The sequence below is a fragment of the Archocentrus centrarchus genome, unplaced genomic scaffold, assembly GCF_007364275.1.
Source record: "Archocentrus centrarchus isolate MPI-CPG fArcCen1 unplaced genomic scaffold, fArcCen1 scaffold_110_ctg1, whole genome shotgun sequence".
In the NCBI taxonomy this organism is placed as follows: domain Eukaryota; kingdom Metazoa; phylum Chordata; class Actinopteri; order Cichliformes; family Cichlidae; genus Archocentrus; species Archocentrus centrarchus.
The window spans coordinates 134,848-159,311 of NW_022060156.1; the positions used below are offsets into that span (position 1 = coordinate 134,848).

The 24,464-nt window shown below is 42.3% G+C and overlaps 2 protein-coding genes across 2 annotated transcripts in view; both read right to left on the minus strand.

Annotated features, from left to right (window-relative positions):
- Nucleotides 1–1,201: 1,201 nt before the first annotated feature.
- LOC115775371 (glutamate receptor U1-like) lies at nt 1,202–20,394 on the minus strand. Its single transcript, XM_030722904.1, has 10 exons — nt 20,264–20,394; nt 20,034–20,106; nt 18,045–18,076; nt 11,752–11,931; nt 7,352–7,575; nt 4,955–5,052; nt 3,869–4,086; nt 3,558–3,777; nt 1,700–1,950; nt 1,202–1,625 (listed from the first exon to the last, which is right to left on the minus strand). The coding sequence occupies exons 2-10, from the start codon at nt 20,095–20,097 to the stop codon at nt 1,527–1,529; spliced, it is 1,386 nt and encodes a 461-aa protein (XP_030578764.1). The 5' UTR covers nt 20,098–20,106; nt 20,264–20,394; the 3' UTR covers nt 1,202–1,526.
- A 2,781-nt stretch (nt 20,395–23,175) lies between these two features.
- Nucleotides 23,176–24,464, minus strand: part of LOC115775370 (1-phosphatidylinositol 4,5-bisphosphate phosphodiesterase eta-2-like) — a gene marked incomplete at its 5' end in the record, with an annotated part of 36,367 nt that continues 35,078 nt past the window's right edge. The window contains 1 exon segment of the mRNA XM_030722903.1: nt 23,176–24,463. Within this exon segment, the coding sequence (XP_030578763.1) occupies nt 24,345–24,463 (119 nt within the window).

Sequence of the window (24,464 nt, forward strand, 5' to 3'; positions counted from 1 at the left end):
ACACCACAGCAGCTTTAGCAGTGATAGCTACTAATGCTAATGCCACTTTGCTACAATCAATATTTTTGTGACCGCGACATTGTCAGAAGTGGTTCATTCATGACTCCCCACAGACACTGAAACGGACCGATGACTGGGTTTCAGAGTAGGAGTCATACTCTGTGCTACTTTGCCCTGAATTTTGAGAATTGCTGTGGAAGTTTTAAAATAAAATCCCTTTCTTCATTTTAGAAAATCAAAAGCATTTAAATAACAGCCCTTCTAGTTATGAGATTATAAGCGTGCTTAGATAAGATTCATATTAAATTTGTTTTTCAGACTTTTACAGTATAAATGTCAGTAGGTGTTTTAACCAACCGCTTTACTTTGACTTTAAAGACAAATCATCAGTTTCAAGTATTTAAGCTGAGGTTTAAAAATTGTGCCACCATTCCTTTGCACAGATAGTCAGAGGGTCTATATATCTAGAGACCATCTGATGTTTATGTCTTTTCCAGATAAGCACCAGTAAGAAATGTCATTTCTTAGTAGGAATAACTATCTTTTTGCCTGTTATTGCAATCATTTTAATTGTTTAATAAGCCTCAATAGCAATATAGTCCTAAAATAGGGAACTCTTATAGTCAAACTTGAAAAGATCAAATTTGAAAGAAAGCCTGTGTACTTTTTTTAATAATTTGTTCTTGCTCTCAGACTGTGTCACACATTCTTACAGTTGGAATAAATAATGTGTTGTACAGTTACAGTTATATAGTGACATCTTTACACATAACAATAGAGCAGTAATGCTGATAAGACTATTAACTGACACGTCTGCATTCTTTGCCTGCTCATCTTCCCGGCTTTAATCAGTTTATTTAGCATTTTCTCTGCCATGAACTCAAAGTTCATGCAGCACACACCTGTCACTCACCCTTTGGCTGCAGGTGCTGTGATGCATGTATTCTGTATTCAGCCTCTTTTTAAGTCTGATAGTTCTGCCCTTTTTTCTGCTGTCACGAGACCTGTCCACGTCTGACTGGCAGCCCCGCCTCTTCACTCACACAAACACAGTGGGTGAAGGCAGATAACGACAGGCTATCCCTGTTATGCTGAACTTGGTTGTTAGTACAGGTCCTCGGTGTTGTTAATGTTTTGCTCTAATAAATCAAAATGATTTCTACAATGAAGAATAAAATTGTATACACTGAAAAACAGAGCATTTAAGATATTGGGGTATTTATGTGGAATATATAAGCAAACAGACAAAGTTACAGCTATGACAGACAAACTTTAGGCATGATAATAAAACACTCAGCAGCAAACAAAAAAAGGCTGATTAGGATATTAAGTTTGAAGTCTACATCCATGAGTTTGCTGCTTAATGTGCTGCTGCTAGTTGTTAAAATTGGTCGCTAAGCTTTTCGTAAGAATATAAAACACACTAAACAACAACACAACACATGGCTTTTACTAGGAAAACACAGAAAGCTCTCAGCTTATTATCTGACACTATCTTATTAAATGACAACAGGGAACGGTTTCCTTCAGGCTTTGCTTTTGTCTGAGCTGTCGCACTCTGCGCTCTCCCCTCCGCTGCCAAACCTCTGGTTCAGCTCTGATGTCAACACCAAGCAGCAAGATTTCTGTGAATGAATAGAGGAAATATTACAGAATAAAACAATCCATACCATGATTACATTGTGATAATATTTCCTACCTTGCCATCCTTAGCTTGGTTGCGGGCCTTTGATAATAGCTCCAGCAGGGCTAGCAGGAGCCCAATGCCCAGACCCAGTCCCAGGAGGAAGAAGAGTCCCTGCAAGTCATGGGGCTGCAGGGCCTTGGAGATATGAGCACCATTGGTGCCAATGCAGCTACTGGCCCACCACTTCTCGCGCAGATATGTTAGCTCGCCAGATTCACTGAGCTGCAGGATGGCAATAGACAGGTTCTTCACCAACGGGGAGCCTGACAGGGAACAACGTGATTTAAAGGAAGAACGACGTTTTGGAATGTCTCAACTCACTACCACAAGCATTAACTGTTTCCCACAGTGACACAACTCACCACCTTCACCCTATAGCTTTTCATAAAGGTCAGGTTATGAGAAGCTTGTCATTAGATTACTGATGTAGAAAAACAGTTGGAGGCATATTAAGCTTTGAAGATTAAAGCCCAAACCAGGTTGAACCGTTTTTGTTAGCGTGGACAGTCCTATCACCGCTGTCCATGCTCTTTTGGTCTGAGTCTATCAGCAATTTTGGAATGACCACAAATTAGCCACAATGATTGTAACCATTCTGTATTTGGCTATAAGCATGTTAATTTGGTTGTTATGGCTGCATATTTTAACATGACTCTAATGGGAATGACTTGTTTTCGGAGCCAGCCTTCATTGGTATTTTAACTCCAGTTATTTTTCCTTTTTTTAAAAATCATTTTCACTATTGCTGCTTGTAAGTAACTCAACTCCATCCATCCATCCATCCATCCATCCATCCATCCATCCATTCTCTTCCACTTATCCTGTTCAGGGACTCGGGGGGGCTGGAGCCTATCCCAGCTGTCATAAGGCGAGAGGCAGGGTACACCTGTACAGGTCACCAGCCTGTCACAGTGTTAACGCAGAGGGACAGACAACCATTCACACCTATGTGCAATCTAGAGTGACCAATTAACCTAACCCCAGTAAGTGCATGTCTTTGGACTGTGGGAGGAAACCCACGCAGACACGGGGAGAACATGTAGACTCCACACAGAGAGGCCCGGGCCGAGGTGGAATCAAACCCAGAGCTTTTAGCTGTTCTTCTAGCTATAAGGCAGCAGAACTATATAATACCTGGGACTCTCCACCTTTTGGTTTTAGAACTACAGAAGCCCCTTATATTGTAAGAGGGTGAAACATCTTCAAAAAATCTTTTTAATTTAAAGACGTCCAGTTGCCTTTTTTAAAGCTCTTGTGACTACCATGACCTGGATGACTAGGGATCTATACAGAGATTCAATTTTATTTATATAGCACCAAATCACAACAAACAGTTGCCCCAAGGCACTTTATACTGTAAGGTAAGGACCATTCAATGATTACAGAGAAACCCAACAGTCAAAATGACCCCCTATGAGCAGCACTTGGTGACAGTGGGAAGTAAAAACTCCCTTTAACAGGAAGAAACCTCCATCAGAACCAGGCTCAGGGAGGGGGGGTCATCTGCTGAGGGGGGAGAGAGACAGATATTATAACCAGTGCCATGTTTTGTTGTACCAGGTGACCAATTAGAGCAGACTGAGTGTTTTTCATAAGGGGCTTTAAATTATTTGTTTTTTAAACATAAAACTATGTTAATATATTCTAGTAGACAGCCCATCCCACCCTGCCCCAAACAGAATTAAGGACCTACAAATGAGCCTAATATGGACAATTTAAAGAAGAAAGTTACTGAATTTTTTTCTGTTACTCCAGCTTAAGAAGGACGTTTCAGTGCATTTGGTTGAACTAACTTAACTTGTTAAAACAGGTTCAATAAATTTAAAATGTTAAGCTACACCAACATTTTTGACAGGTTAAAGCAACTCACCCAGAGATGCCGCTATGGCATAGGATCTCATAGAGATGACCTCTGGTGAACGGGTCAGCTTACAGGAGTGAGCCACTGCCAAGTCCAAGGACACTGCTTCACCAATGAACGCAAAGTTTCCTTCCTGTGTGCGGCGTACGCCCTCTTCCATGCTGGACACATAGCTCTTCTTACGCTCCATGTGCTGGTAGATACGACGGTACACAGGATTGTTGGAATTCTAGGAAAATGAAATTAAATATTTATTCAACCTTTCCCAGATGTAGCAGCAGTAATGACAATGAGTCCTAACTAGGAGTAACTGATCATGCCTTAAAGAAGAGCATAGTAGATCCAAATTCAACTGTGCCATAATCAATCACATCCTGGTTAGCCAGGTCTTCAAAGCTCTTAATGGAAACGTGTTTGCTGTCGGAGTTCAACATTGACTGTAAGTTGCTGAAGTAGCAGGCAAGCAGCAGTACAGCAAACAGCCACCAGATGGCGCTAACTACACATCCAGACAATGCTTTGGGGTGAGGACCGGCTCCTGAGAAGACAGAAGGAAAACAGTCAAGCAGCTGCAGAACAAAGCAACCAGAGCAGCAGGTGACTGCTAAAACTATTTATTTCAATTAATAAAGCAGGGTCTCCTATTGATGATCAGCAAAACTCACTCAGAACTCAAAATGAAATTGACAGCTTATCAAACAGCTGGATCCATAAACACAAACATAAACACAGTACTTTAGAACACTTAACATCGAAAATGATGTAACAAATCAGCTCTTGACTCCGTTCTATATTTACAGTCAGGTTATTTTAAACTGCAGCTTTTTCCTTTGTCTTCATGATAGTCAACAAACAAACTCACAGATCAGTTGCTTGCATTGTAACTCATCCCACATGATGCTACTCAGCCAATCAAAAACTTTATTCAGAGGAATGTTGCAAACCTATGTGTGAAACTCAAACTACACCTTTTCATTATTTCTTAGACTAAGCACTTTATTACCTTATTATTAGAGTACCCTCCAGTTTATTATGAAAATGAATCAAACATTGTTGAAATACTATTGAACTGTGTCCTCTTTATTTTACTTCCAGTTATCCAGTTGTTGACTATAAGCAGACATTGATACAAGCATTAGGACAATTTAAAATACATTACATTGAATTTTAATGCATGTGAAACTTGCATTAAAATTAATTCTGGACCGATGTTTGAGGGAGTTTTCTCCAAGGGCTGTTCTTCATACCATTAGTTCATTTTGTCACTCTTTATTTGACCTCTTTCTTTAGGTATTACAAACATTTTTGTGTACAGTGTTACTACATGTTTGTTTTTTTGTGGCACGTAGAAAGTGGTAAGCAGCAGAAGAGTGTGTTTCTGTGCTTTGATTTAGGTGAGTGCTTACCTTGCAGGGTGAGAGCTCCTGTGATGTACCAGAAGCTGTGCAGCAAAGTGAAGCGGTGTTCATCTGTGTCTGGCTCAGCCCATTCACTGGGACTGATCCTGCAGAAGAAAATCGAAAGGCTTCATATCCCACAGTTAAAACTGCTCTTACAACAGTGAGATTCATTTGTATATAAACATACAGCCACAACAAAATCACTGAAGTCAAAACAAGCATAACAAACCCCGCCCCCAGCAGAGGTTTTAGCTGAATCACCAAGATAACACAGAGGTCCTATTGTCCATGCTCATAATTTTCCAAGGTTTAAAAGCTGAACTAAAATAACTTTGATATTATGAATGTAAATGGAGTTTCTCATGTTAAAATCAAGTAGCCTGCAAATCCAGAATCTGGATCGGTTTCACTTTTAAAACCAAATTTAAGTATGAAAAGATGCTTTTCAATGACTGAAAAAACAAAATACTGTCAGCCGGATATTGTTCAGTATGAATAATATAATATTGCACAGAGATGTGGGTATTGCACAGTTACAGTGGGTGAGTGTGAGAGTTCAGGGTGGTGATTGCTCTGGTTTGTTCTGGCTTTGATGGGCCTGTAGCTCCTGCCAGAGGGCAGCAGAATATTTAGGTGGCACAAATCCCCTGGAAGCACAAGTTCACATAATTACCAGGTTTCCGTAAATTATAATGGGGTGCATATGGACCTTGGTGACTTTCAAATGGCTAAGTAAGAACTAGGAAAAATAAAAGCTAAAATCATAACAAATATAAACCAATGAGAATACTGTGACTTTCTGTGATTGGCATGGTAAAAACTCAGCTGTCCGACATGTTTAGTAGATGCTTCTATGGTCTGAATTTAGGTGACGCAGTCCTTGAATTATCACCTTCACAATATTTTCAGAAAACCTGACCTCTGACCCAATTATGGCATTAATTTAATCAAAACATTTCTTGCAAATTTGGTATGAATTGGACTGGTAGTTTTTGCTGTAAAATTGTTGAACATACCTGTTCCCCCTCCTGGGGTGGGGTAAAAATCATGAGCCACTTGGTAAAAGACAAAGACTAATGTGCAAATTAAACATTAAATGCTTTGATTTTGCATCGGGATGTTTTAGATTTTGCTGAATTCCCCATGGTGCCAGTAGCTGTCATATTCAGGTTTGTGAAACAGGCTGCTGTGAGTTGGCTGTATGGTAGCTTTCTTGTAGAACTGCAGTCAGAATGCACAGTTTTTACTGACTAAATCTTTTAAAGGCTCAAACCTTTTTGCTGACTGATGTTATATGGGATAAATTGTAGCAGGCTATGTGGAATATTCATTTTGGATCAAATTAAAGCATCATAAACAATGTCATTTTTACCATTGTGATAACACCAACACCTGACAGCAGTGGCATTAACCAGCACGCCCAAACACTGTCATTCTAAAGCCTGGCCAAGAATGACTTGAAGAGCATGATGAGGGGCCTGCAGCATGGATGAATGGATGGATAATATAAATGTACTAACTTTCCCACATAGAGCAAGACCTCAGAGTGAAAAAGACTACAACTGTGTCACTTGTAGCTGTTTGTCAGTTTTGTATTTTTATAGTGATTTTTTTCAGTTTCTGTAATTTTTGCATTTTTTGGTGTAATTGTGTGTTGATATGACACGCTGTAGTGTGAGTATGGGAGTGAAGATTATAGTTGTGTCATGAAGGACAGATGCATTTATGCATTTTTCAACTTCTGGCAAGAATGAAACTCTAGCTGGGCTTTAACCACTGACTTATGTGTCAGCAAGTGCAACACCATAGTTAAGTCCAGAGTAGTGAATCATGAGAGCGACTCCTTCACAAGAATCAAACCTGTCGTTTTTAAAACTCGGCAAGAAGGAAATGGCTACACACTAACCAACACAGTGGTCCATCTACAGTAGGAGGTGCAGACGTTTTTGAGCTTGGTGGTTGATGACAGAATCCAGAGGGAGCTAGATGGAGTGACTGTTTGTGTTTGTGCTGCATTCAAATGACATCACGGGACTTTCGACCCCACCCACCTTGAAGCATTACTCAATTGTAATTGAAAACCACCAAAACCGAGCAGTAGAGTCAAATTGAGGAGGTGCTAGTGGAAAAGAGGCTTTAGACAACAATACAATGAAATACGCTCCCTCATACAGTGAGCTGTCTGCTCTTCCAGGTTTAGAGTGATTACTGGTAAACAAAGGCTGAAAATGATGGGGAAAAACTGCTTTGTTGTCCACTTGTTAGTACAACAGAATTTTTTTTTGGCTTATGCTCCAACTGTTTGATAATTTTTATTTGTTTGAGTGAACATTAAATGTCTGTACATAGGCATCAAAGTATCAGACAATAACATTTTAGGGACATTTGGTTTATTGCACTGACCTGCCCACCAGGAATATGCAGAGACCTGTTAGCAGGAAAGCAATGATGATGCCGACCCACATGTCAGTGGAGAAAGGTGCCAACAGGCTGAAGGTGCTATCTTCAGACTCTCCTTCTTTGCGCAGGATGAAACTGAGTCCAGTTTGAATGAAGGGGGTGGTCATGTCCACAAACTTCTCTCTGACTGCAGTGACAGTCAGTGGGGCCACAGCTAGGTCAGCATCCTGACGGAGGGTAGAGCAAGACATATCAAGACATTACTGGCTCTTCATTAGGCTTTACTGTATTAATGGGCATCTGCCAATCATGTGATTTACTTCGTGGAACTGACTTCATCTGACCTTACCAATGATTCAGCAATTTACTCAGTTTACTCTCAGTGCAGCTTTTGATACCGTTGACCATAACATTTTATTACAGAGATTAGAGCATACTATTGGTATTAAAGGTACTGCACTGCAGTGGTTTGAATCATATTTATCTCATAGACTCCAATTTGTTCATGTAAATGGGGAGTCTTCTTCACACACTAAGGTTAATTATGGAGTTCCACAGGGTTCTGTGCTAGGACCAATTTTATTTACATTATACATGCTTCCCTTAGGCAGTATTATTAGAAAACATTGCATCAATTTTCTTTGTTATGCAGATGACACTCAGCTTTACCTATCAATGAAGCCAGATGACACACATCAATTAGTTAAACTGCAGGAATGTCTTAAAAGACATTAAGGCCTGGATGACCTCTAATTTCCTGCTTCTAAATTCAGATCAAACTGAAGTTCTTGTGCTCGGCCCCACAAATCTTAGAAACATGGTGTCAAACCAGATACTTACTCTGGATGGCATTACTTTGGCCTCCAGTAACACTGTGAGAAATCTAGAAAGTTATTTTTGACCAGGATTTGTCCTTCAATGCACATATTAAACAAATATGTAGGACCGCTTTTTTGCATTTGTGCAATATTTCTAAAATTAGAAACATCCTTTCTCAGACTGATGCTGAAAAGCTAATTCATGCATTTATTACTTCTAGGCTGGATTATTGTAATTCATTATTATCAGGCTGTCCTAAAAGCTCCCTGAAAAGCCTTCAGCTGATCCAAAATGCTGCAGCTAGAGTACTGACAGGGACTAGAAAGAGAGAGCAGATTTCTCCCATATTGGCTTCTCTTCATTGGCTCCCTGTTAAATCTAGAATAGAATTTAAAATTCTTCTCCTCACCTACAAGGTCTTGAATAATCAAGCCCCATCTTATCTCAAAGACCTCATAGTCCCGTATCACCCCAACAGAGCACTTCGCTCTCAGACAGCTGGCTTACTTGTGGTTCCTAGGATACTTAAGAGTAGAATGGGAGGCAGAGCCTTCAGCTTTCAGGCCCCTCTTCTGTGGAACCAGCTCCCAGCTTGGATTCAGGAGACAGACACCCTCTCTATTTTTAAGATTAGGCCTAAAACTTTCCTTTATGATCAAGCTTATAGTTAGGGCTGGATCAGGCTGAACCCTCCCTTAGTTATGCTGCTATAGGCCTAGGCTGCTGGGGGGTTCCCATAATGCACTGAGTGTTTCTTTTCATTCACCTTATTTACTTTGTTTATACTCCACTCTGTATTTAATCATTAATTGTTATTCATCTCTGGCTCTCTTCCACAGCATGTCTTTCTCTCCCCTCAGCCCAACCGATCGTGGCAGATGACCCCCCCTCCCTGAGCCTGGTTCTGATGGAGGTTTCTTCCTGTTAAAGGGAGTTTTTCCTTCCCACTGTCGCCAAGTGCTGCTCATAAGGGGTCGTTTGGACTGTTGGGTTTTGGTGACTGTTTCTCTGTATTATTGTAGGGTCTTTACCCACAATACAAAGCGCCTTGAGGTGACTGTTTGTTGTGATTTGGCGCTATATAAATAAAATTGAATTGAATTGAACTGAATATCATACGAAAAGGCATGGATGCAATCAATGACAAAAAAGACGAGTTAAGAGTCCATCCATCCATCCATCCATCCATCCATCCATCCATCAATCCATCGCTTATCCGGGGCCAGGTCGCGGGGGCAGCAGCCTAAGCAGAGAACCCCAGGCCCCCCTCTCCACCTCCTCCAGCTCATCCAGGGGCACCAAAAGGCGTTCCCAGGCCACCCAAATGATACAATTTCTCCAGCATCTAAACACTAGTGTCCTGCGTCTGCCCGCAGGACACTAGTGTTTGGCAGGTGCAGGACACTATATGTTTAGGTGCACCAAGTCTGTCCAGCATCCTCCCCCACCACCTGATCCAACTCACCATCAGGTGGTGATCAGTTGACAGCTCAGATCCTCTCATCACCAGAACATATGGCTGCAGATCTGACAATAAGATTAGAAAATCAATCATTGACCTGCGACCTAGGGCATCCTGGTGCCACGTGCACTTATGGACATCATTATGTTCAAACGTGGTGATCGTTATGGACAAACTGTGGTTTGCACAGAAGTACAATAACAAAACACCATTCGGGTTCAGATCAGACAGTCCATTCCTCCCAAACATGCCCCTCCAGGTCTCACTGTGATTGCCCACATGAGCGTTGAAGTCTCCTCGTAAGACAGTGAAGTCACTGGATGGAGCACCCTTGAGCACCCTGCTCAGCAACTCCAGAAAGTGTGGGTACTCTGACCTGTCATTTGGCGCATAAGCACAAACAACGGTAAGGACCTGTTCCCCGGCCCAAAGGCACAGGGAAGCAACCCTCTCGTCCACCAGTGAAAACACAGGCAGCAAGGTGAGAGGAAATAAGAATACCCACCCACCCAGCTCCGGGTGGTGGGCCTACAGGAGGGCAGGCCTAAGACTGCACCTGGCCAGGCACCATGAACTAATTCCCGGCTACCAGATGCTCTCCCTTGAGATCTCTCCCCAGGCCTGGTTCCAGGGTGAGCCCCCAGTAACCCCATACAACCCTGTTGTATTTTCAGTACAAGTCCTTTTAAGGCCAATCTTTGCAAAGCTTACCAGTGGCTCATGAAACACTCATCATTCAAGACCTACAAGAAAAAATAAAATTAAAATAAAATCGTCCAGAGGTCACCAACTGCCGTCAATCACTACATACCACCAAACTTCATGTGGCCTTCAGATTAGCTGAGGAACAGTGTGTGGAGAGCTTCATGGAATAGGTTTCCATGGCCAAGTCCAGGTGTATCCAAGCCTTACCAAGTGCAATGTAAAGTTTGAGTTGGAATAGTGTATAATATGCCACCACTGGGCTCTAGAGCAGTGGAGATGTGTTCCCTGGAGTGATGAATTTCACTTCTCTGTCTCGCAATCTGACGGATGAGTCTGGGCTTGGCAGTTACTAGGCGAACAGTACCTGTCTGACTGCACTGTACCAAGTGTAAAGTTTGGTGGAGGGGGGTATGGTGTGGGGTTGTTTTCCAAGAGTTGGGCTCAGCCCCTTAGTTCCAGTGAAAGAAACTCTTAATGCGTCAGCATACCAAGACATTTTGGACAATTTCACACTCCTAACTTTGGGGATGGCCCCTTCCTCTTCCAACATGACTGTGCACCAGTGCACAAAGTGAGGCCCATAAAGACATGGATGAGTGATTTTGGTGTGGAAGAACTTAACTGGGCTGCTGTGGGAGACTGTGTGCCATACCTTTTCGTCAAACCTCACAAATTTCCGGAAATCAAAAATTCCCACAAACACACTCCTAAGCCTTGTGGAAACCTTTCCCAGAAGAGTTGAAGCTGTTATAGCTACAACATCACATTAAACTCTATGGATTAAGAATGGGATGTGACCCCAGACCTCAGGTTCAGGCTGTGCAGAGATGTCCTTGAGACAACCCAGCACATAACTGCATGATGCTAACAGGCAAGGCATACAGCCACAACTATGTGGCTGAAATAGTATACAGGAACAGCTGTGTTGAGTATGTCCCAAGGTCAAAATGAGATATGCCCCCACAGGTGGTTGAGAATGACCGAACACCAAACAGAGGAAGAAAGCCGTAGTCATAGACACTGCCATACCCAGTGATGGCAACATAAGGAGAAGTTCGACAAATACCAATGGCTGAGAAAAGAGCTGGAGAGGATGTGGAAGGTGACCATTACAGTGGTCCCCACGGTAATCAGAACACTCGGGCAGTGAGCCCCAAACTGGAAGAGTTTCTCCAGCAGATTCCAGGAACAACATCTGAGATCTCTGTCCAGAACAGCACAGTACTGGGAACAGCCAAGATACCGCGCAGGACTCTCAATCTCCCAGGCCTCTGGTAAACAAACCAAGCTTGGAGGACAAAACTTAGTTCAACAAAATCAACAAAAAACATTACTGCATCATATTACATACTCCAACACAGATACACTGTAACACACTGCCAGATATCGCCAGTGCTGTTGATGTTCTATGACTTACCCCTCTGATGACTTCACCGATCATGCCGTTCCAGTTGCCACTTGAGTCCATGGCTCCATAGCGGTTGTCTTTGACCACATGCACTTTGTACTTGAAACCCAGCTTTTTGGAGAGCTCTGACATCAGATCAATGCAGTAGCCCTCTAGTTCAGAGCCCTTGCTCATGGCATATGGATTATCCTGAGAATACATAAGGTGTCAGTGAAGGGTCATGAATACTTTTAAGGTAAGGAAAATGACCAATTTGCTCTTACAACTTCAGGTTTTGTAAAGTTTTGAGTTAGGAATTGTAAAATGTTTACAATGTTTTTACAAGGACTGTTTACAGGGAACAATACAATGTGTGCAGCTTGTATGTTAGTGTTTTCAAAGGTCAGGTCTGCTTTTTAGACTTAAATACTGAAACAGGTGAGACCAGCTGTTTATCCAGAGTATTGACACACTTTCTACCCCTTTTCCACCAGACCAGCGTTGGTGGGGACGAGGCGCTCTCTGGTACCATTTAAGAACCTTCCCACATCTTGAAGTTTTTGGGGTAGCCCCTCCCATGTTTGGGCTTAGAAATTTAGTAGTCGTGGTTTGTTTTTTCCTTATCACAACAATTTGAACAATTAAAGCACTTTGAGTGCTCATGTAGAGCAGAAAAGTGCTATATCCATTTAACCACTGTTAAATTAGACATTGGTACTGTGCTGCTGGAAAAGAGCGATTGTTCTGAAGGTGCAACTGGAGGCAAGCTCAGGAGAAATGTTAGTAGGAATCATACAGATATAGCCAATCTGGCCTCTCTTTGCTCAGTCTCTCTCTCCCTCATTCACAGCTCTTTCTTCCTCGGAGCTTGGCGTATTGGCTGTGGGCACATTTCAGTCAGCGGCTACCAGGCATCTACCTGGTGGCTGGGGTCTACCAGGGATCAGCAGGTGTCAGTGCGGTGTTGATGCCTTCGAGTTTGTGGTTACACTTACCCAAGGCTGTGTAACCAGCAGTTGCCATTACATTTGTAGCCTTTACTCTCCAAAGAGGTTTTTCTGTAACTGTAACTGTTAGGTACCTAGAATCTACTAGAATAGCCGAGCAAATATTACCTTTTCCCTTTTCCCTCCAATTAAGAGGAGTTAGGGAAATGTCAAAAAAGTAACTTAAAGGGCCAAATTGTCATGTTTTTGACATCAAATCGCATGTCTTTAGACCAGGGGTCTCAAACTTGCGGCCCGCGATCCGCAAGTTTGAGACCCCTGGTCTAAAGACATGCACTCACTGGGGTTAGGTTAATTGGATAATCTGTTATGCAGCACATCAACTACAGCCTCGTCAGTCCTCAGAGTTATTTACATTACCACCGCAGTCCTCATGCCCAGCGTCTGCAGCACCTGCTAGGCTTCATCAGTTTTTACTGTCTGCAGCTCCACCGCCTGCACCACCAAAGTCATCTTCTGCATCTGTGCCACCTGCATCATCTCCAGAGCCTTCAGCCACCATGCGTTCAGAACCTGCAGTGAGCAGAGCTTCAGCCAGAGCCTCTGTCCTTGTCAAAACCACCAGAATCTTCATACACGCCGGACCTTTCAGTGTCTGTACTACCGACATCAGTCTTCAGCAGCGCCTGCATCAGAATCTTCATCCTTGCTCCTGTGTTCTGCTCAGTCTGAGCCTGCAGAGGGTACCACTCCATCTGAGCGCCAGCTCATGAGTCCAGTCAAGTTATTACAGAGGTTCTGTCGTGTCCGCCGTTGGCCTCCTATCAAGTTGCCCGAGGGTCTCCATTTCCGCTGTTGGCCACTTGTGGGTCCCTGTTATGGCCGAGTCCCAGTCAAGCCACCGGAGGTGTCCCGTCAGCTTCTCCATCAGCCACCAGAGAATCTCTGCTGTAGACGTTGACCTCCTGTTATGCCACCTGTGGGCCTTCGCCGCCCTTGCCATCGTGGACTGCTCATCAAGTCAACAGAGGTGTCCTAGCAGCCACCTGCCAAGGCTCTGGAGAGCCTTCCTTGCTGGCCCCGCAGCCGGCATCCGGAGTGTCTATGCTGTTGGCCCTACAGCCAGCATCCTGGGTGTCGTTGTCTTCACCGCTGGCCCTGTGGCCAGCTTCTGGAGAATCTTTGTCTTCATCGCTGGTCCTGCGGCTGGCCTCTTGATCTGCCTCTTTCAGGTCACTGGCCCCATGGCCGGCCTCCTCAACTGCTTCATTCTCACTGCTGGCCACCCGGCCAGCCTCCAGAGGATATATGTCTCTGCCACTGACCATGTGGTCAACCCTCAGAACTGCTCCGTCTCTGCCACTGGCCTAGCAGTCGCCCCCCTGAACTGTGTTGCCTTGAACTGCATTTGGCTACTGTTCTGCCTCGCCGTCAGTATCCTGCTTTGGACTGTTTTCCTGGCCTTGTGCTGCCACTTTCTGTTTGGGCTCACTGTGTTTTTTTTTTTCGTTCCTATGGCTTGGGCGACCCTTGACCTGCTTGTTTTTGGGCTCTATTGCTCCTTTGTTTTGTTTGTTTTGTTTCGAGCCCTCTGTCCTGGCCCCCCTCCACCCACCCGGGTTTGGATTTTGTTTTCTGGTTGTGGGTGTCAGAAGCTGGCCTGTTGGGGTGGGGTGGGGGGTACTATTATGGTCCTGTTTTTTTTCGCCCAGTGTTTTGGGCAAAAAAGTGTTTTGGCAGTTTTTTGCAGTTCTGAGTTTTGTATTTTTCCTGAAGAGGTTCTTTTGGGAGTATTTACTTTCTTACTTTCCAGTCTGTGTGTCAAGTTCACTTTTCTCAGTTCAGGTCTGTGTTTTTCACTTCCTGTCTTACTTTGATAGTGTCTTGTATCTTGTGCAGTGTGATCAGTTTTACTTCCCCTGGTCTCGTATAGTGTGCTTGTGTTCATCTGTTCTCCCTGGATGTTTCCCTTTGTTTCATTACCTGGTGTGTATATATTTTCTGTGTTGTCGGTTCTTTGTTGCGTTGTTGACGTCAGTAGGTCCTCTTGTGGTGGTGTGTTGTCTGTTCCTGAAGTTTCTGGATTACCTGCTTTAGTTCTGCCTCACGGAGGTTTTGTTTACGAGTTCAACAATAAAGCGTTTAAGTTATGTCTGTCTGCTGAGTCTGAGGCCCCGTTTACACGACCACGGAGTGAAAACGATGTGTTTAGGAAACGGCGTCCAGAGTGGAGCGTTTCAGAAACGCACCGGCTTGCGTTCTTGTGTAAACGCTTGAAACCGGCGTGATTTGAAAACGGGTGACTCGCACATGGGCACTATGGTTGCGATGGCCACAGTTTTTCGCGCAAATTGATAAACAGTACTCGCAGATTCACGAGTGCTTCTTGTGCTTTTCTTGTGTTTTCACCATTTTGTAATTCAGCGTTGTGTGCAGCAGCGATCCAACCTCATCGGCAGTCCACACAAAACCTCTCACATTGGCCGTTTTGTAAGTAATGAACAATTTGCCGCACTTCCTACTGTGTCACTCCAAGCATGCACGTCTTGTGTAAACAAGCTTTGCAAAGAGAAAACCAACGCCAACTTGTGGCCTTGCATGGGAACGACATCATTTTCATCATTTCACGTGTCCTCGTGTAAACGCAGATCGTTTCTGAAACGCTGTCGTGTGAACGGGGCCCGAGTCTGCTGCCTGCCACACCGCCTGCCATGACAGATGTAATGTAAAAGGTCTTCACTTGTATGCTGAGCTAAAATCTTTAACCTGGAATTCTTTCACATTGTGTTTTGTTAATTACCATAAAATTAAGAGGTATTCATACCAGTGTAACCAGAGAGGATAATATATATTTTAAATATGTAATTTTCTACAGGACTGAATGTAACATTATGTGTAGTAATTCTAACATTACACAAAGCAAAGGTCACACTGTTCATAAAGTGTTGGTTTTAGTCCATTTTCTGGGGCCTACAGTGGATTTTATGAAAAAGGTTTCGAAGGAGCTGCCGATGAAGAGTCCTACTTGATACCCAGATGTTTTTCCAAACCACTACACACGGGAATCCAGACCCAGCTTGGTCCGATGGTCTCCCTCACTCATTTTTCCTCAGGGTGAATGTAGCTGTCGATGGGAATTTGGATTCTGAGATCTGCTGTTAAAAGAAAGTGTCCGTCTGCATGTTACCAGGTTGCAGAGTGCCCTGTGAATGTGTGATGTAAAAGTTTCTTTATATCATTCTCAGTCTCCTTTTAACAAAGTATTTCAAAAGGCAATGTTTAATTTCAAGGTAATTCTGATATTTATAGTAACTGTGGGTCTCTGGAGTGTGCAGTTGATATCATCTCTGTCTAAAATAATTAAAAAACTAAAGAGTGACTAATTATTTAAACATATGAGAGCAATGTAGGTGTATATTAGGTACCGGTCAAAAGTTTGGACACACTTGGCTGTTCATATCGTTGTTAAAACTGGAGTAAAAAAAATTGTCAAAAGTTCAGTTTCTTTTACAGTAGAAATGTCCCTTCAGCTGTTTTAAATAGGTAATTACAGGACACACTTTAGTTTAACACTAACTTCCTCCAGACAGTCCTTACTGGACTGTCTGGAGGAAGTTAAAACATGGATGGCTCAAAACTTTCTTAAATTAAATGAGCAGAAAACCGAGGTCATTGTGTTTGGTACCCCTGACCTCTATGACCTTGGCCCCTTAAAGATATATAATAAACCCTGTGCAAGGAATTTGGGGGTGATCCTTGACACAAATCTTAGTTTTGACAAGCACATTAATACCGTCATCAAATCTAGCTTCTTCCATCTTCGTCTGCTTGCAAAGGTGAAGCCATTTCTCTGTTCCACGGATTTTGAGAAAGCTATCCATGCTTTCATTTCATCTCGACTCGATTACTGTAACAGTCTCTATTCAGGTGTCAGTCTGTCGCTACTTCGTCGTCTGCAACTGATTCAAAATGCAGCAGCACGATTACTAACCGGCACTCATAAACGAGACCATATATCCCCCATACTTGCATCCTTACACTGGTTACCAGTCAGTTTTAGAATTGATTTTAAGGTTTTATTATTTGTTTTTAAGGCGTTGCATGGGTTAGCACCTTCCTACCTCTCTGATCTTATAAGCCTGCACACTCCCATCAGATCACTGAGGTCTGCTGAGCAAATGCTCTTAACTGTACCGAGGTCAAGATTAAAACATAGAGGTGATCGGGCTTTTGCAGTCGTTGCTCCGAAATTATGGAACAAGCTGCCCCTTCACATCAGGACCTCCCCTACAGTTGACATCTTTAAATCTCGTTTGAAAACCCATTTTTATTCTTTGGCTTTTAAATCAAAATGAGTACTGGATACATTACTGATGTTGTTTTCTTTTATTTTTATTTTTGTTTTTATAATTTTATGCTTCCTGTTTTAACTATCTCTTTTACATTGTGTTTTAAGTTATTTTATTTATCTTAAATGTACAGCACTTTGGTCAACTGCTGTTGTTTTTAAACGTGCTTTATAAATAAACTTGACTTGACTTGACTTGACTATGGCCAAATTATTTTCAGTGTTCTCATCAGTTTGTCTTTTAAAATAATTCTGTTGAACTTCAATTCAAACGCAATGACTGTGCAGGTGGTGATAATACAGTAAGATCATCTATTCAATTTTCTTTAAAATGAATAATTTCAAATGAGTAAAATCAATTCCCCAAATTCAAAAATAGCATTACATGATGTCACAGTCATTCTGAACATACAATGAAGTTTAATATCTGAGATGTAAACTGTAAAAAAACAAACTGTAGTTTATAAAAGGTCATTTTTGGCTAACATTGACCTAACCTTCAGCCGTTTTCAAAATGTCTTCTAAATTTTGAGCCACTTGAAGGTTTATTTGCGTCCTCTCTGCCTGTGTTTCTTGACTTTTTACAGTGAGTGCTTTGTAAGAAGTTTGTAAGGCACCACTCCTGGTGCTCATGCTCAGACTGCTTCATGGAAGTCTTTTTCTGACCGCCCGCACTGTGCTGCACACAGTTCTTTCACTGTGTCAAAGTGATGACCCTGCTGCCCGAGTTTCATCTGAGGAGGTTGCTGCAATCTAACCAGCAGTGCTGGGAGTGGTACAGCTCTTCTCAGGAGATGGCCTTGAGAAGGACAGCTCTCAATTCAGCTTTAAATAAGGTTTTTATGGACAGAACTCGGAACTTGATGCCACCACTGTGTGTGATGTGAACTATAAATGTGGCCAGTACTAATTTATTACTCAAACAGAAACAATGTCCACACTAAAAAGAAGACCATTCTTGTATTCCTGACCTCCCCTCACAGCTGCACCTTGGCATTCTAGCAGGGAGAGAAGCAAAGAAAGAGTACCTTTATCGTTGTGATGGATAACTCCTTGGCATCTAGATAAGAAAAAACAAAAACAAAAACCAACAGTAAATTTTTGACTCCTGGAGACAAGTAATCAAGCAGTGCAAAAAAAGAGGATTTAGTCTGCGGCTCTGCTTTTGCTGATTAGTGGTTCAGTTTTAAGTCTATAAGCTTATACAAGGGCGGCCTCTGAAAGCCTAATGAAGTGTATTGTTGTACTAAGTCCCTTTCACATGTTTTTCTCTCAGCCACAGCAATAAATCAACCAAACAGCCAGTGAGGGACAATCACATCTTGTTGTTGGTTGTTTTTCACAAGAGCTGAGAAAGTGGCTCCATACTGAGGGAAGGTTGCACGGTACAATGAAGGGGGTGACGAGGCTCATTTGAGGGGATCAAAATGGGGACCTGCCTCAAAGGATGTGTTCTAATTTAACCACCCCCTCCCACCACTGACCAACCCCCTGATCAACATGTAACGAGGAAATAAAACCCCCAGCCCAACCCATCATTACTCATGGCACTCACAGTTGTTTTCTTCTTGCTGTAACTGTGACCAGTGGCATTCCCAGCATGTCCAGAAGGACCTAACATGCCCTGCCAGGGTTGGTTAGAGAAGGGAAGATGAGGGGAGGGGTAGGGATCGGGGGTGTGGAGCATGTGGGGATGCCAGGGGTGCAAGTTTTTCATAATTGCATTCCAAAACAAAAGCAGGCCCAGTTGGGTCATATACAGCCTGTGACACCCTGTCAGTCTCCTCTAGAGATGATGGCAGGATGTAGAATCTGCGGAGATGCCTGTCACTTCACCGCCTGCCTGCAGAGTCCTCCTCTCACACAGTTAATTGATTCATTACAGTGCTTTCTGGAGCACAGCAAGGCAGTGGCCCCTCCACTGGTGAGAAATGGGATTCTGTCAGTGTGGATTGGACCCCGTCTGTAGTTTGATGGGCTTCCAGCAGTCCAACGGGGCCAGTGGGGCGAGAGAGAGAGTCACATGTAAGGAATTATTTGAGAGCATGACCCAGCCTCATAGGTAAGTCTGAGCCTGCCAGACTAAAGCTTTATTTTAACCTTGACATTGTGCAGAGACAGGGATGCTCAGCAGGAGGAAAGAGAAGTGAAAAATTAATGGGTGGAGACATAAAGGATAGAAGCTGGCCCAGATCTTGATTACTTTCTTTAAATTTGTAAAATTATAAATGTTTAATCCCCCTACTCATTCGTTCTACTTTATGGTGAAGTTTATGAAGAAAATGCAATAATTAAGGCACAGTTAAACAGATTTTAAGCTTTTAAAGTACTGAAAGATAATTGGAGGTCTTTGACAAGAGACAAACATGTCTCACATGCCCATTCATCAGTGCCATTACCACCTCACCATCATTTCTAGCTTGGCCACTCAAAGGAGACACTGCTCTGCCTCTGATTGTTAACTCTGGCAGTAACTTCTTTGGGTGTAATTCCAAGGGAAATGTAGACCCCATTTTGTGTCCCAGCTCCTTTACAAAGCTGGGAAAGAACAAAGTAAAAAAGCTGGCAGGAACGTTGTTTTTCAAGCATTTGAAAAAAAAACCCATCATGCAAATGAAAATCACCGCTTGTGACGTTAGCAGACACAACTGCGCATACTGATTAAAACATTACAAGGGGCTGTGTACAGTTCCCTGCTAGTACACTTTCTCCTCGCCGAGGCATCAACAGAACAGGAGTAAATGTGAAAGGCCTCGTTACTCAGCTGCTGGACTCAACCAGGAGATCTGAGTTTGTGTCTCGTTAAATTGTAATTTTTTGATTTTGCTTTCAGACTCTGTGTTCAGTTAGGTTCAGATAACAAAACGGTTAAAAGGTCACGGTTTTATGATCATAGGTAACATCATCTCGCAGATCTAATGTAACTCATGAGTTATGTGCTTCACACAGTGGACTTTTACCCTTTTATCTTGTGCAACCCAGTCATTGCACATCGGCCCACTCAGATTTAGTCTTACCTGCAGTGATGAGCCCTGCAGTCAGAGCTGCCACACAGACGAACAGAGCCACACAGACTTTCATGTTTCCACCCTGTAAATGAAGCTAATTTAAATGTCTGTATAAACACAATGAGACCAGCAATGTCTGTTTATTAACATTTACATCATCTGCAGAAACAACATATCTGACTATGTTATTTTGCTGTTTGCTGCTGTTACTTATAAAGAAAAACCCCTCGTTTCCTTACCTCTGTTCTGTCAGGCACGGGGTGTAGAAAAAACTCGATGTGCACAAGGGATGAGTCCAAGAAAATGGGTAAGAAATTCAGAAACGTTGTATAAGCAGGCAGTGGGAAGGACTTGTGCAGCAGAAAGTAGTGGGGGGTTTATATGGGAAACACGGGGAGGGAGGAGATTGGGCCTCAAAGAGAGACAAACCCACAACTTCTGGGCCAACAAAAAACAAAAAAGTCTTAAGAGGGGGTATCCAGTGTCCTCAAGATGGATGTTTTTCTAGTGTAGAATAACTTTCTGTCTTACATTTTCAAACTTTTAAGCAGTCACCACATGTGGTTTTGCAAGGTTGCATAACAGACAATGAAGGAGGGGGGGACATGGTGGGTCAAGGGTTTGGGAGCTCACAGGACAATTGTACAGTAAGCTTTACATCTGGATGGATTCAGCGTCCCGGTGGCTCAGAGGAAGAGGGGTGTGTTTTGGAGCATACTTCCTCTCCCTCCTGACAAACCCCGAGAGCATCGAAAATTCAACCTCTCCTGCAACTGTCTGGCTCTGTGAAACTATATTCTCATTTTCCCTCTGTAGGCTAAATGTACTCCCACCCCCACCTACCGTGTTTCTTAGTCTCAGAAAGATTCCTACAGCAAACCAAATTACATTAATTAAATTAATTATTTGTTTAAAAAAAAAAAACAGGCAGTGATTTGATCTTGAAAGGAGAGACTGCTGCATTCACTCTGTGAGACAAAAACATTTTCTCAGGCTTGAAGTGCTGGACAGGGCCTGGAGGTCTCAGTTGAGAGGCCAAAACTTGCCAAATTGTCTAGATAAATACAGCTTGAAGAGGTTTTCGGCAGATTTCATGGAATCCTAATGAAGCTGTCTTTTGTATTTGTGTGCTGGCTGAAGCAGAGTCTGCAGCGCTAAAATGACCATGTCATGCTTCACAGTCTTAGAGAGTTGAAGAAGAGGCTTAGTGGCGTCTGACAGCTCGCCAGAGGTGGCTGTCAGCTTCAGAAAGCAGACACAGAAAGGACGCAAGGATTCTTAGCGCTCGAGTCAAACCTTACCCCTCTGAGATCCAAGTATAATATTAGAATGTAAAACCAAAGACTGAACTGTTCTTTTATTCATTACAAATGGATCAGAATGTCAGCACCTGATACAAACACATTACAAAGGTAAATATAGTTACTGTTATTAGATTTCAGGCATTTACATTTTGTTAGGAACTCCTGTGAGTCGTTCATTGAATGACTGGATTTTATTCCAGCTTACTAACAAACCGAGAAATGTCTGTATGACTGTCTGTTCTTTACCTTTTTGGACAACTCTTGATCCATTTCACCTTCTGTGGATGTTTTACTGTGCAGAGCAGAGTTTAGGGTCATTTGGACAAGCAGATTCCATATTTAACCTCCGGAGACCCTGCGTCCACATATGGGGACCTTACAGTTTGGCTTTGCTGCACCTTCATTGTGCTCGAGTATTTTATACTTTGTTAAGCCACATTGTTTTTGTTGTGTTATGCTATAAAATCATGCCAGTGTGCACATCTGAGGACATCTTTTTTTCTCACAAAAGTATGTAACAACCATGTAACAAAATACACCGTCTTGTTCAAAGAGGAGGCTTAGTCACATTTCAGGTCTATCTAATCACAAATATCTAGGAGAAACTGAAAATGCATGGCAAACAGGAGCTCGAGTCTCAGGAGGTCAATCAATTTTATGTTATGGATGTTTCCCCTAGAGTGACCACTGCCGGCCCCACTGTGTGTTTGCACACACTCAGGTTTGTTTGGCTGTTTGTGAGGACTTTGTGCCTCATATGATGCTCAATGTCCAACCCATCAGGGCAGACTGCTGCCTCTCCTTGAACCTGGTTCTGCCAGATGTCTCTTCCTGTTATTTTCCATCTCTGCCAAGTGCTTGTTTACAGGGGATTGTCTGACCACAGGGTTTTAGCTCCAGTGTTACAGGGTCTTCACCTCCCTCCCCAGAAAGCACCAGGAGATGAATCTTAATGTTAATGTTGTGAGCTGGGACTAGAAAAACAAAACTGGGAAAAAAAAAAAAAGAAATTAATTGAACAGTCACTGATATTAATGTATTAAACAAGTCTCATAAATCCAAATTTAACCGTCACAATTAAGTGCCAAACACGAATACTAACCTTAAATGTAATTATAACTATAAAACCAAGCCTGAAACCTAAATCATGCCAATGATGAACATAAAATACAGTGAAACAAAAAGTTCTTTTAGAAACTGGTTATTAACCTGATGGAGACGTCCTTTCACAGTCGGACCTACCCCTGCTTGTCACATCTGACTTATAACAACACAGTACGCTACCCACAATCTGTCTGCTGCGAACAGGCACAAACATACATATCCAGAAATTGTTTCAATTTAGTCAAAACACACACTTTATGAGTGTATCTGTACATTTTAGATATAAGATAACCTGCAATACATGTCTTTAAAACAATTTCCAAAAGAGTAAACGGTACTGTTTCTTTAAAATAAAATAAAACAAAAAAATCTGATCTTGGGTGGTAAAAGATTTTGAAAAGAAGTTTTTCTCTCTTTTAACAAGTTTGTCTTCTCTTTTAAAGCCTCGAGTCTTTGTTCAGGAACATTGTGCCTTCCTGCAGGGGGTCCAGGGTTTGGGTTTTTTTCTCAGAGAGGTTGAGAGGGGCGACGGCTGGTAAACACAGACCCAAGCAGAGTCCATAATTAGAGCAGCCAGCACACGCTGCCAAAACCAAGGCCAAGGGCTTTTACATGTCAGCTTGTATAAGGCTCAATATAACCAGCTAATGACTTTTTCTCAAAACTAGAGACAAGATTAAGTACAACTTAAATAAATGTGCTGTGAAACATTTAGTAATATTAATTTAAGATTTATTCAGCTCATTATTGCACACTGTCTAAATTACATATTGTGCCTAACATTTTGGACAAACAACTGGCATGGCAGGGCAAACAATACAGCAGGCCGATGAATAAACGAGCTACAACATGGATCATTTCCATCTTGTTTTAGCATCACAGACTACTGAGAACACCATGTTTCAGACATGATGCCATTGTGACCACCATTAGATAATAAAAAAGAGTTTGGAGTATTAATAAGTTTTCATATAAAAATTCTTTGTAAAATACAGTACAGCATTAGGATAAACATTACAATGCATAAAAGACATGCAGTCAACATAAAAGAGCTAAAACTTGGTACGGAGTAGTACAGCACTCTTTAAAACACAGCAGCTAAATGCTGTGACATGCCACAGATCAGAAAGCATAATATTGGCAGCTCAGTCAAATTACAATGTAACCACTACACAAAGAAAAGACTGTTAATCCTGCATTGTAGGAATTACTCCTTTCCATTTTTTCAGCAAAGACATAAGACAAGCCTCAGCTTTTAGCATCAAACTGTACATTATCTTCAACAATGATACCATGCCATCAATTTAAAAATATTGCTAGTGGATTTTAATAATGCCTAAACTTAAAGTATGTAACTGAACACAGTCAAAGTTTATCATTCCTGTTCAAGTAAAGAAAAACAATATTTAAAATCCTGTCCTCTAGGTCAGCTCTATTGCTACTGTAATGCTCCGAAAATACTCAAACACGACAGCAGATGACAGTCAACATAAAAGAAATCCTGGTATTTGTCACTAAATACATTCTGGCAAATATCTAACATTTTGTGCAAACAGATGTCAGTTCTTGTTGCTTTTCAAAGAACTACTTCCCTGCCTCTTGCCCTGTGGCAGCTGGGACAGGTTGCAGACCCCCCCCCCGGCGATCCTGAATTGGATAAGCGGAAGAAAACTGATAGATTGATGCTTCACGAGAATGGTTTCTGATTGCACAGGGTTAAGAAAATGATCTTTTACAACCTTTAGATGTCAGATAAATTACATTAGGTTGTTCACGGATTACTAATTAGTGGAACCGTTTTCCTTTCCAGTATTCTGCAAGATATGTAAAAGGAAGTTTTCTGTTGGAGGAAAGTTATTCCAAACTAATTTCTGGCTGTGTGTCTCATGCTCACTTCCAAGTTTGCCAGTTCTTAGAGTTTGAGCAAGAAAAAGACTTGACTGTTTTCAGGGTCATGAAAGGACTGGGACTGTATAAGGGAGGGTGATCCAACGGGGGCATGCGGACTCAGCAGGTCCAGGCTGCTGCAACA

Coding starts and splice junctions, on each gene's coding strand:
- LOC115775371 (XM_030722904.1), bottom strand. CDS start 20,097: ATGAAAGTCTGTGTGGCTCTGTTCGTCTGTGTGGCAGCTCTGACTGCA. Junction 11,932..18,044: donor TATCCATCACAACGATAAAG/GTACTCTTTCTT, acceptor ATGTATTCTCAG/GATAATCCATATGCCATGAG. Junction 3,778..3,868: donor CTACTATGCTCTTCTTTAAG/GCATGATCAGTT, acceptor TCATTTTCCTAG/AATTCCAACAATCCTGTGTA.